Source organism: Rhinichthys klamathensis, unplaced genomic scaffold (assembly GCF_029890125.1).
Source record: "Rhinichthys klamathensis goyatoka isolate OS25496 unplaced genomic scaffold, OSU_Roscu_1.1 h1tg000505l_1, whole genome shotgun sequence".
NCBI classification, from domain to species: Eukaryota; Metazoa; Chordata; class Actinopteri; order Cypriniformes; family Leuciscidae; genus Rhinichthys; species Rhinichthys klamathensis.
The window spans coordinates 117969-131321 of record NW_026606986.1 but is presented as its reverse complement, the minus strand read 5'-3'; the positions used below and the strand labels follow the sequence as shown (position 1 = coordinate 131321).

The window sequence follows — 13353 nt, the reverse complement described above, 5'->3', positions numbered from 1 at the left end:
TTTTTGTGTGTTGCCTGAACAATATAAGTTCTCTCTATCTCTCTCTAGCTTCCTCTCTCTTTACTTAGTTCTCAGTTTACTGTTTTTAGGTAAACAGTTTAGTTTCAGTTCAGTTGCACTGATCCGTTTAACCTGTCTAAATTGGTGAGAGTGAAAGAGTGAGTTCTGCTTCTGTTTGTATTAATATGTAAGAAATTATACAACAAACAAGTTTGAGGGTGATTGTATTTATCTAAAAAAAATTCTGTGCTGCCTACAGAGCAATTCCATTCCTGACAATGTTTTTGTTTTTATACTTTTGCAAGGAGGATGTGTTGTAGGATGTAAGTACAGCTGGCAGACGCTGCCTTTCATCTTTCTCTAATTTTTACAATTATTGCTGTAATTATAAGACAATGGTCATGCTTATGATGACTGACTTGTTATGTTCTAAAGAAGCTTTTAATGAATAGACTAATTATTAATTGGCCTTTATCATCTCAAGGTGATGTCTGATGCCCATAAGAATTGATGACCTAAAAACTCACTGACTAGTGATTGAAAACATGAGGTCCAGAATGAAAGGAGGTTTTTGGAGTGGCGTTTTGCTGTTTCTCTGCACATTTGTAAGCGGACAACCATCCTGTCCTGTAGAGACGATAAGAACAGAGTTACAAAATCCAAATGAGAAACCTTCCAAGCTGACCTTCAACAGTGCCTTTATGTCTCCAATTGTAAATTCATTCCTGGGTTCTGTCCAGACCAAGTCATTCCCTAAAGGTAAGTTTTGATCTACGTGTTTGACAAAGGCGTATTCAGTACAAACAGCCAATGTTTTTTTTTTATGTTGAGTAATCTGTCATTAAAAGTTTGGTGATCTATACGCAAACAAGATGCTATGTGTGGCACAGATGAATCAGACTTGCTCTTCTGAGAGTGTAATGGCTGTATTAGACTCATTAGAGGAGGTTTATAGGCTGGCTTGATGCACATGGTTAGATGGTGTTCATTCAGGTGGGATAAATGTACTCAGTTAATTGTCAGAAACAAAAACCACAGTGCAAATAACCATGCAAATGTCCACGAGATTTGAATCAACACCCCTCCCCATTCCAAATGCTTTGTTTACCTCAAAAATACGTTATTGCTGTGTACCTTTCAAGTAGAATGTATAGTTACAGTCTGGATCACAACACTTTTAGGTTAATTATTACCTGCAAACTCATTTTATGCTGAAAGAAAATTACTTTTTATATTGCATGACCTCATAAAGTTCAAAAGTGTTCATAAAATGTTAACAATGTCGCTTTGATCTATAATCAAACACGCACTAATACATCCCTTCCTAACAATAGAATGAAGCATTACTTCATAGAATGCTGTTGAATGAAATTTTACTCCATAGAAACCTCATTGAAAGTTCATGTTACAATGACAAATGTCTATTCATCATCACTCGTCAATAGAGTTTTATTGTACCGAGTCTAGTTTTCTACTTTGACTCAAGTTAAGTATTTTATTATAATACCTACTGGGTGACATCAATAGCTATTTAGAAAAAAAAAATCGTGAAATTAGGTATGCACAATTGTGTTAATGTTATACAGTAGAGAGTTGCTAGACCTTTGACCGTGGCCACTTTATCACTGTTGGCCTCTGAGACTCTCAAAGCACAATCAAATTGCTGGAACACTGATTATGTGTTGTGTAAATGAATATTAAAAAGAAATGTACAATGTTTTGACTTTTTTTTCCTGTAGATCTGGTGGTTGGATTGGTAAAAGGCAGCGGAACCACACAAACGGATATGATTAAAGAGGTATGTAATAGAATTCACCTGCATGTAAAATAACACCTTAGTCAGATTTATGCAATAGAAATTTAAAATTTCTTATGTAGAAGAATAAGTACTTATGGGCTTTCTTTTTATTAAAGGTGATCAGACCACATAACTATAACTAATCCATATGAGAGAAGCCCTTAAGTAGCATTGTTTGGGATGTAATACCTACAAAATAATTTTTTATATCTTATATCATATATTCTGTTTGTTTAGGTGGAGATCAAAATGTGTAACTTGTTTGTCTTCTGCTTATTATAGTAAATTCTCAGTAAATCTGTATATGTGTGTACTGGGACAGGTTTCTTAGGAATTTTTTTTTTTACCATAAGTAAATGACGCCAACAACTTTATTTTGTTGTGTAAACACTCACTATTTGCCAGTTTCGATGGCTGATTTTGATCTCACCATCAGACATGTTTTGGGTACACACTTAAGCAGAGCACATGAGCACACATACGTACACCTATTCGATGTCAGCAAGGTTTTTTTTATTTTTTTTATCAATCTCATCTTTACTGCTTTACTGAGTCATAATACCCACACTAACCAACCTGTCTAACCTCTTTTACTTGTGGCAAGGTTTTGCAATATGAGGTAGGTTTCCTTGTCTGTGTAGCCATTGGGATCCTCTACATTGTCCTGATGCCTCTAATTGGCCTATTCTTCGCCTGCTGTCGTTGCTGTGGTAACTGCGGGGGCCGCATGTACCAGAAGCAGAAAACGAACATCCACTGCAAGCGAAGAAGCTTTTACTGCTCCACATTTATCATAACTGCACTAATTCTGTGAGCACCAGTTTGAGTTTAACATTTAGTGATCTTAAGACAAAAGCTTAATGTTGTTTTAATGTAACTGGTATATATTATCATGCATCTTATGTAATATACACTCACCGGCCACTTTATTATGGTACACCTGTTCGACTGCTTGTTTACGCAAATATTTAATCAGCCAATCACATGGCAGCAGTTAGGCATGTAGACATGGTCAAAACGATCTGCTGAAGTTCAAACTGAGCATCAGAATGAGGAAGAAAGGTGATTTAAGTGACTCTAAACGTGGCATGGTTGTTGGTGCTAGATAGGCTGGCCTGAGTATTTCAGAAACTGCTGATCTACTAGGACTTTCACGCACAATCATCTCTAGGGTTTACAGAGAATGGTCAGAAAGAGAAAACATCCAGTGAGCAGCAGTTCTTTGGGCTAAAATGCCTTGTTGATGCCAGAGGAGAATAGGCACACTGGTTTGAGCTGAGAGAAAGCCAACAGTAACTCAAATAACCACTCATAACCACTGAGGTCTGCAGAAGAGCATCTCTGAAGAGGTTCAGATGGGCTACAGCAGCAGAAGATACACTGGGTGCCACTACTGTCAGATAAGAACAGGAAACTGAGGCTACAATTCGCCGACCTCACCAACATTGGACAATGGAAGATTTGAAAACCGTTGCCTGGCCGGATGAGTCTCGATTTCTGCTGCGACATTCAGATGATATAGGGGCATAATTTGACGTAAACAACATGAAAGCATGATTCCCTCTTGCCTTGTATCAATGGTTCAGGCTGCAGGTGGTGGTGTAATAGTGTGGGGAATATTTTCTTGCCACACTTTGGGCCGTTTAGTACCAACTGAGCATCGTTTAAACGCAGTGGTGTAGCGAGAATTAACAGGTTAATTCTGTTAATTAACCTGTTAATTAACCCCCCACCAATGCTATTATGTCAATATGGACAAAAATCTCTGAGGAATGTTTCCAGTACCCTGTTGAATCTGACACGAAGAATTAAGGCAGTTCAGAAGGCAAAATGGGTTCCAACCCGGTACTAGCAAGGTGTACCTAATAAAGTGGCTGGTGAGTGTATATCAGTATGCTAAATTAATATGAATTGCTGTGCAGGGCAGGGAACGTTTGCATGTTCCTGAGCAGTACATACACTTCAGAGACTGTGATGGGCAGCTCCACAGAACTCAAAGACATCTTGGAGAATGTCAAAAGCTATATTACTACTGTTCCTGAGGTACATCATTCAGAAAGGAGAAGTGAAATGTTGCATGAAATACCATGTTATACAGTCGTGCTCAGAATGAATGGCTCCCCTGGTAAATATGATCAAAACTGGCTGTAAAAAAAATAAATCTGCATCGTTTATCCTTTTGATCTTTCATTCAAAAAAATTGCCCAAAATCGAACCTTGCATTTAAGTAAAAGAATTGAAAGTGGGGGAGGGGAGAGGGGAGGGGGGAGGGGGGGGGGGGGGGGGGGTCACATTATTAAATAAATGTTTTTCTCCAAAACACGTTGGCCACAATTATTGGTACCCCTGGAATTTTTTACGAGTAAAATATCTCTGAAGTATATTCCCGTTTATGTTTACCTTTTTAGCACCAGGGTGACTAGGAACATGAAATTGTCCAACCATGACTTCTTGTTTCACAGGAGTTTAAATATGAGGAAACACAACAAAGGCCAAATTCCCTTAATCATCCATCACAATGAGTAAACCCAAAGAATATAGTTCTGATGTGCATCAAAAGATTGTTGTTGAGCATCACAAAATAGAAAGTGGCTGTAAGAAAATAGCTAAAGAATTGAAAATCCCCATTTTGAACATCAGGGCAATAATTAGGAAAGTTCCAATCACCTAAAGATGTTACGAATCTGCCAGGAAGAGGACGTGTGTCTATATTGCCTTAATGGATGGTGAGGAAGAAAGGCTGAGTGACCAAAGACTCTTCAAGGATCACAGATGGAGAATTGCAGAGATTAGTTGAGTCTTGGGGTCAGAAAGCCTATTAAAAAAAATCAAACAACCCCTACATCACCACATGTTGTTTAGGGGGGTTTCAAGAAAAATGTTCCTCGCTCCTCCAAAAACAAACTCCAGCATATTCAGTTGTCAGACACGACTGGAACTTCAAACGGCACAGGGTTCTGTGGTCAGATGAAACTAAAAAAAGAGCTTTTAGGCAGCAAACACACTAAATGGGTTTGGTGCACACAAGGATAAAAAGTACACCATGTGTATAATTGAATATACCGCTGGATCTTTAATGTTGTGGGCATATTTTTCTGCTGGAGGTCCTGGACTTCTTGTTCAGATACATGGCATTGTGGATTCTATCAAATATCAACAGATAAAAAATCAAAACCTGACGCCTTCTGCTAGAAATCTTATAATGGGCCATATTTGGATCTTCCATCAGGACAGCGATCCAAAACAAACATCAAAATCAACACAAAAATTTGTTACGAAGCACGGAATGAAGCTTCTGCCATGACCGTCCCAGTTCCCTGACCTGATGAGTGGAGTGAACTGAAGAGAAGAAACACCAACATGGATCTGGCAATCTGAAGGATCTGGAGAGATTCTGTATGGAGGAATGGTCTCTGATCTCTTGTCAGGTGTTCTCCAAACTCATCAGGCATTACAGGAGAAAACTCAGAGCTGTTATCTTGTCAAAAGGAGATTGCAAAAAGTATTTAATAAAAGGGTGCCAATAATTGTGGCCAACGTGTTTTGGAGAAAAACATTTATTTCATAATGTGATTTCCCCCCCACTTTCAATTCTTGTACTTCAATGAAAGGTTCGATTTTTGGCAATTTTTTTAATGAAAGATCAAAAGGATAAACGATGCAGATTTATTTACAGCCAGTTTTGATCATATTTACCAGGGGTACCAATAATTCTGAGCACGACTGTATATTTTAAAATGTAATTTATTCCTGTGATGGCAAAGCTGAATTTTCAGCAGCCATCAATCCATTCTTCAGTGTCACATGATCATTCAGAAATTATGCTGATTTGGTGTAACATTTAACAAGTAACTTTTCTTATTATTATAAATGTTGAAAACAATCATGCTGCTTAATATTTTTATGGAAACAGTAATGCATTTTTTTAGGATTCTTTGGTTGATAGAAAGTTCAAAAGATCCTTGTTTATTTTAAATAGAAATCTTTTGTAATGTTTTAAATACCTTTACTTTAACTTTCGATCAATTTAATGTATCCTTGCTGAATAAAAAAAGCCTTATTTTTTTTCTATTTCTAGAATAGACACTGTTTAGGGTGATTTATCTTAACAATTTAAATTAAATTATTTCAATACTGAATTGAACTTAATGCAACTAATACATAATGGAAATTTTATACTTTTATATCCTCAACAGCAAATCCGACAAGTGACGAATGAGAGCTCTAAGACTGTGGATAAGGTTGAAAACAACTTAAATAGTACGTCCTGTATCTCTCAAGACCAGAGTCAGAAATGAATAGGAGCTTAGGGCAAAGTAAAAATTGTTGCCAATTATTAAAAAAGTTATGTCTCACACGGAATTCATACATTTTTTATTTCTATAGAAACAGGGCCTTTGCTTGGCAAAGCGATCCAGAATGGTCTTAAAGGTGCCCTCGACCCAGCATTCACATCAATTAGCGAAATAGCTAAAGGTATGTACAGTATGCATATAAAAATCAAATGATGCAGCAGTCCACCCACCACAGTCCCTTTCTTTGGGAAACTCCCTCCATGAACGAGGCTGTGCTTCTTGACTCAACTTTGCAGCATTAATGAATCCATTGATTTTGAAATATATATTGTACATGTATGTGTGTTACAGTGATAAATAGCACCAGCACTGGGCTGCTTCAGCTTAATAAAACTTTGGATCTGTTGAAACCGAAGGTGGATACACTGCAAGCTAATTTATCAGCAGTGAGGCAGCGGATTAACAACACTATGCATATGTCAGACTGTGTAAACTGCAGTTCCTTTCAGCCAGAACTGGACAAACTGTCATTGGATGGAAGTCTTGAAGTAAGCTAAACCAGAGGTGCCATGGGAACAAACCAGTAAAAAGTTCAATGGGAAATTCTGTTATGGCTGTTCAGTGAAGCATCCTGCTTATATCCTGATTCTACTTCAGGCTTCGTGGTAGTTTCAGGTTTAACATTAAGAGCAAATAAATGCTCAAACGTGGATGGATCATTACACAATAATTCTCACTTTCTTTGAAGCTCTAGACATTTAATGATTGTGGTCTCAGGTCAGTGATTGAAGCAGAGCGAGTTCTGCGTCAATCTTCTGGGGAAAACATAAGCACTACTAGAAAACCCACACAATATTTTGGCTTAGATTACTTGACTACTATATAGCATTTTTCTAGTACAGTACAGAGGACCAAATTGTATTACCAGTCATCTATGCACACAAAGGCACAAACACCCTCATTGAAGGAAAGCAGGGACAGGAACAAAGAAACAAACAATAAGGAGTAACTCAAGACGTCATTGTTAACACATCAATGTTTACAAGCTCTTTCTCTTGGAAACCTAACTCTTTCCTGGTCAAAAGACATTTCCATAAATACAGGCTTTCTGTTGTAGAGAAAAATAAGAATGTGTCACTGCCTTTACTGCCCTCTAGTGTTTAATGTTGTGCTATGCTTGATAATTATTTTTTTGCAATGCTTGACAGTGACAGTCTTTTTTGAGACAACATTGAAAATATAGGACTATATTATAAGTATAATTTATATTATTTTATATTATAAATCATGTACATTCAGAATACAGTCATATCAGTAGTTTAATAAAAGCTGATTTATTTTACATGGAGCAAGGTGATGTCATATTTCACAGCAGCACTCAAGCTAGCATGAACACACACTGAAGTCAATGAGATAGTAGTTCTCATAGTCATGTGATCATGTCTGAGATATGAGTAGTTTTCATGCAGTCATGTGATCATGTCTGAGATATGATTAGTTTTCATACAGTCATGTGATCATGTCGAGATCACATGACTGTTACAAAAAATCTACTCATATATCATTTTGTTCAGGGTGTGGAGTTCATGCTAGCTTGAGTGCTGCTGTAAAAGCAAAAGGGGACACCCTAACATGTATTTTTTTCTTCACTCCAGTTGTTATGCTGATAGTGCAATTTATAATGAGACAATCTAATGACTTTGAATGTGTTTTGTGTTGCATAGTTTTCTGGTCAAAATGATTTGAGGTCTGCTATAGACAAGGCCATAAATGCTAATGTCACTGGACAGGCAGAAAAGGTTAGTGCCTTTTTTTTCACAGGTATACATTTTCACTTGAGTGCATTTTTACACACACACACACACACACACACACACACACACACACACACACACACACACACACACACACACACACACACACACACACACACACACACACACACACACACACACACACACACACGCACACACACGCACACACACGCACACACACGCACACACACAGTTGCTCACCAAGGCTACTTTTATTTGTTTAAAAATAAAGTACAAACTTTTATATTGTACAATTTTGTTACAGTTTAAAATGAGGAAATTCATTCTATAAATCTAATATGCTGATTTGCTAGTCAAGAATAATCAGTTAAAAACAGTTGTGCTGCTTATTATTTTGTAGAAACTGATTTTTTTCAGGATGCTTTGATGAATATAAAAAGAACAGCATTAATTTAAAACCGGAATTTAAAACAGGAATCTTTTGTAATATTCTAGTAATAGTCTTTTGATCAGTGTAATGTGTTCTATATATGTTTTTTTCTTACTTAATTTCAAACTTCAAACTTAATTTTTTTTAATGTCCTTTATTTAACAGTTATGATGATTTTTTACTAACTATTGTTCAATGTCTACACATGTTTGTTTCTCAGGGGAGAGACTTTTTTGATAGTATTCCTCAAAAGGTGGAAACTCAGACGGCAACAACTGTGATATGTAAGTGTGTGTGTATTAAAGAGTTTTTTGCTTCTTTCTGGAAAATCATTTGATCTGACTATCTACTTCCACAAATGTTTGTTCACTGAAGGTTTTCAGTAGTGTAATGTACTTGAAGTTGCTGATCAGTCTAGTTGTTAAAGTGATATTTTGTCTTGTGTCCTTTAAAGTGGCTAAGTATGAGCTTGACAAGTTAAAAAAACAGATCTCAGGTGTGACTAAAGACCTTCCCCTTGATACATTGGAGAATATTTCAGGACCATTATCTAACGTGCAGGGTTTCATCTCAAAATATACTCCAGAGATAGAGAGATCAAGTCAAATCAGGTACTTTCACAAATCTTGTATTCCTATTTCCCATGATTCACTTTGTTTTCAAATACATTTTATTCAAATATATTTGAATTTTAACATTTACAATTATATCAAAGTGAAGAATAAACTGTGTGTGTGTGTGTGTATTTAGCCGGGCTATTGGATTGACCCTGAGCTGTCTGATTTTGCTGGTGGTGATCTGTAATATTCTGGGTCTGCTGCTGGGTACAGCTGGACTAAATGCTAAAGACAATCCCACTGAACGCTCCGGCACATCCAACTGTGGAGGAATTTTCTTCATGGCGTGAGTACAATGACTCCCGGATTTGTGTTTGCGAAACAGGAAACTGTTGCCAGGGTGTGCATTTGTTCTATTGTTATATATAGTACAATAAAATAACACGGTACACATACAAATATTTGCTCTTGTCTCATTTTAGAGGAGTAGGTTTTAGCTTCCTGTTCTCCTGGATCTTCATGTTAGTGGTGTTGATACTTTTCATAGTGGGAGGTAATACCTACACCATGGTCTGTAAACCGTGGCAGAACAAGGAACTCATCCAGGTATTTCCAGAAACATTAACTCATTGTGTTTAAACATATGACTTTGACTAGTTGCTAGGAACTAAAATAACTGCTAGTTTCCAGTAAATGTAAATTTTGCCGTAACGTATCCCAGCATATTTGGTAATCAATCATATTGTTTCATAGGTTTTTGACACTCCAGGGCTGATTCAAGGGTTCGATTTGTCCAAGATTCTGAATTTGAAAACAAACCTGAGCATTTTTAATGTGTACAGGTACATCTCACAAGGCAGTATGACTGATGGCTGACATATTTGCATAACTTGTCCAATATAAATAAATAAATCTTTTTTATTTTATTTCTAGTGATTGTCAAAATAACAAGCCCCTGTGGACCACATTACATCTGAATGAGGTCTTCGACCTAAATAATATGTTAAATGTTTCAAAGGTGAGAATTTATTACCTCTACTTGTCCCAGTGCATCACTTATTGGACACTAATAGTTCAGCCTTCTGATATTCTCAACAGTACGAAAGGCAGATTTATCAGACCTTTGAGGATGCAAACCTCAACATTGCAACCATCACTGTCCTCAGTCCGGAGGTAGAGTCCCAGCTACACAACTTCTCTAGCAGTGCCAGCACTATGAACTTCAGCAACATTATACAGCAGGTAAACTACAGTTTATTCTCAAATAGACTAGCGCATACTGTTTGTGTAATTAAATAAAGAATAATTTAATAAAGGGTAGGCTACATAAAGGATTTCATTTAAAAATTTAATCTTAAAATCTTTTTGGGGAAAGCAAAATAATATATATATATATATATATACAGTATATTTACATTGAAACTATATATAAAATGGTTAAAATATATGAGAAAATGTAAGATTTATCGAAAATAATGTATATTAGTGATATATTTTTGGCCATTTTATTGTGTATTTTGAAATCTATTTAAAATCTGAAAATATATACTTGTATAGTGTGAGGCTGGTAATTATTTTATTCTTTCATATTTCAGATTAATGATGTGTCAGGGACAAATCTGAGCTCAGCAGCACAAAGTCTGGATGAGTTGGCTGATAAACAGGTGAATTTTACTGTCTTGTTAACATCCTCCTGCTCTGGAGTAAGACTGATGTGAATCACATAGACTTATTTGTGTCTTTCAGACAAACAACAATATCAGTAAGCAACTGCGTGGGGAAGCTAAAGATCTGCGAGACATCCAGACTGACATCACGTCCAACATTATGCCTTTGCTGGTGTGCAAGCAAAATACCTTGTTCAAAATTTAAAATCCAACTAATTGTGACGTTATCATTAGGAAAAAGTGAATATTAATATCAAATCATTAATATCAATTGATATTTGCATCAGTTTGGTTTACTGTGACCTTCACCCTTTTCCTCTTTGCAGCTGGAGCTGAATGCTACCATTAAGAATCTCAGCGCAGTAGCATCGCAGATCAATGTAAGTCATCATATCTTTCTGACTCACTGCCTAGAATACTGTATATTAGTATTTATAACAATTTCATTAAAGACTCCATGAAATATGATGATTTGGTCATTTTATCACAGTTCACTAGCATATACAGTACAGTTTGAAAGTCAATTCTTTTTTTAAATTAAATTAATACTTTTATTCAGCAAGAATGCAAGAAATTGATCAAAAGTGACAGTTACTAAAATGACTATTTCAAATAAATGCTGTAATTTTCTATCTATCAAAGAATATTGAAAGAAACTGTATCACGCACGGTTTCCACAAAAAATAAAAAGCAGCACAACTTTTTTTCAACATTGATAATAATAAGAAATGTCATCACAGGTATAAATTAGAATTTAAAATACTGACATAGAAAACGATTACTTTAAATTGTTATAATATATTACAATTTTACAGTTTTACTAGATTTTTGTTCAAATAAATGTTGTATGTGTATAATGCTAAGTACTAAACAAAACTCTTTGATCTGACTTTAACCATGTAGATATATATATATATATTTGTTTTATCTTTATGGCCATAATTCAAAAAAGCACTTTCAGTATTTTCTAATTTCTTCTCTTCATTCATTTTGTAGGCAACTGTGGAGAATGTTCTTAAAAATGTTGGTTATGCTCAGGACGTCCTGAACTACAACATATCACAAATAGTGAAAAATGTGAGTGCAAAATCAATGCTATATTTAGCTACAGTATATCATCTGTCAGGATGTTTACTCTATGTAAAATGATGAAGCAATCTACTGGATGTCTTAAAATAACAATTGTCGCTTCTTTCCTGCAGGAGAGCATGTCATTCATAGACTGTCAGCTGAAAATCTTTCAGGCATATGTTAGTTGGGCGAATCAAACGGTATATATTTGTCTTTATTAATATTCAAATTGCCAACTATTTGAATGATTATTAATATTATTGTGTTGTATTCTGTGTCAGATCACAGAGAAGATGGGTCGTTGTGGGCCTGTAGCGGCAGCATTAGAAAGATCAGTGGATCTTCTTTGTAAACACCTGGTGGGATCTGTGGTAAGAATCCATCAGCAGCTGTAGCTGCCTCTTTTTCTTTTTTCTAGTGCTGATGAATTTGTAAGTGCCCATGCAGTTGCCATCTAAAAAAGCCTTAACAAACGATGTCCTGTCTGTTCCCAGAATGCCTTTTGGTTCAGTTTGGGCTGGTGTATGATATTCCTGATCCCCAGCATCATTTTCTCAGTTAAACTGGCCAAGTACTACCGCAGGATGAAGTATTCAGATGTTCATGAGTAAGATATCTTATTTGTTTCCTAAATGTAAGGCAGATAATGTTTTACGTATGGACTGATTCAAAGTGTCTCCCTATTTCTCTTTTTAAAGGAATTCCTATAATAACATCAGGATGCATTCTTTCCCAAAGGCTCACCTAAAACCTGAATTATTGGAAAATGAGAAACAACCACCTTTTACATACATACATAAATAAAAACGACAGTAAAAGTTTGATTTACACACGCCGACCCACATATCAATGAATTCACAATGGTGGACAAATTATGCAGCCCTTAAAGGGACATGGAGATGGAAGAAAAAAATTATGTCAATGCTGTTGCATTCCCTCGGAAATATTTTGCGTTCCCCTGAGAAATGTGCGTTACCTCACAAAACGTTTGCTTTCCTTGAGAAATGCATTCACTCGCAAAGAACGGAAAAGTTTTGAGTTTCTCGGGGGAACGCTAAAGCATTAAAAAAATAAAAAATTCCATCGCTACGTTCCTTTAGGCCGGGGCTCCGTAATAAAGAATGTAGAAAATGTAGTACTTTTAAGTGCTGTAGAGACTGTATCATAAATATAATTTCTTGTGTCAAATGATTTCAGCACTTAATATTTAAATGAAAAGAACAACTTTACTGTTACAACTGTAATGTTTTTTATTATAAGGGATTAATGGGAGGTCAAGTTTTAGAAAGCACTTTATGAGGTCCTGCAGGCATTGAGATTTATTTATGCCATTTTTTCAATAAGAAATAATCTGTTACACATATACTGCTGATATTGTACAGTACAGTTTATTTTAAAACAACAACATTTCTATCAGACTGTTCAAATGAGGAATTAGCAGACATTGACTGTTTTCGTTTTGAAGAGGTGGCCTGTTAAACATTTCTTTCATGTCATGTGTTAATCACAATAGTAATAAAAGATGCTCACACTACCATGCTGAACCTGTTTGTTTGGTGTAAACTTAAGCATCACTTGCCACTCTCTGTCTTGCCAACCCGTCTAGAAACCCTTCCTCCAGTCCACCCTACATCCTGTGACCGAGGCCTTACGGTACAGTGCAGCTGCCATTACAAAAGTGTGCCAATCAGAGTGAAGTACTAGAGTAGTGAAACATGCATTCCACACATATTTGTGCTGCTTAGGGGGCAATCATGGGA

At 36.1% G+C, this 13353-nt stretch overlaps 1 protein-coding gene across 1 annotated transcript; it reads left to right on the top strand.

Annotated features, from left to right (window-relative positions):
- Positions 1–215: 215 nt before the first annotated feature.
- On the top strand, positions 216–12624 carry prom2 (prominin 2). Its single transcript, XM_056238037.1, has 24 exons — positions 216–323; positions 485–759; positions 1740–1798; positions 2403–2608; positions 3721–3841; positions 5995–6058; positions 6185–6274; positions 6445–6641; positions 7818–7892; positions 8519–8582; positions 8753–8909; positions 9049–9201; positions 9338–9461; positions 9609–9697; positions 9789–9873; positions 9954–10097; positions 10451–10519; positions 10602–10694; positions 10849–10902; positions 11519–11599; positions 11725–11793; positions 11875–11964; positions 12088–12200; positions 12292–12624. The coding sequence occupies exons 2-24, from the start codon at positions 546–548 to the stop codon at positions 12395–12397; spliced, it is 2517 nt and encodes an 838-aa protein (XP_056094012.1). The 5' UTR covers positions 216–323; positions 485–545; the 3' UTR covers positions 12398–12624.
- The last annotated feature ends 729 nt before the right edge of the window (positions 12625–13353 follow it).

What these genes read in the sequence shown, in the direction of transcription:
- prom2 (XM_056238037.1), top strand. Translation starts at nt 546, where the DNA reads ATGAGGTCCAGAATGAAAGGAGGTTTTTGGAGTGGCGTTTTGCTGTTT. An exon ending in ATATGTTAAATGTTTCAAAG is followed by an intron (nt 9,874 to 9,953) that starts GTGAGAATTTAT and finishes TATTCTCAACAG; the next exon opens with TACGAAAGGCAGATTTATCA. An exon ending in TCAGCAACATTATACAGCAG is followed by an intron (nt 10,098 to 10,450) that starts GTAAACTACAGT and finishes TTCATATTTCAG; the next exon opens with ATTAATGATGTGTCAGGGAC.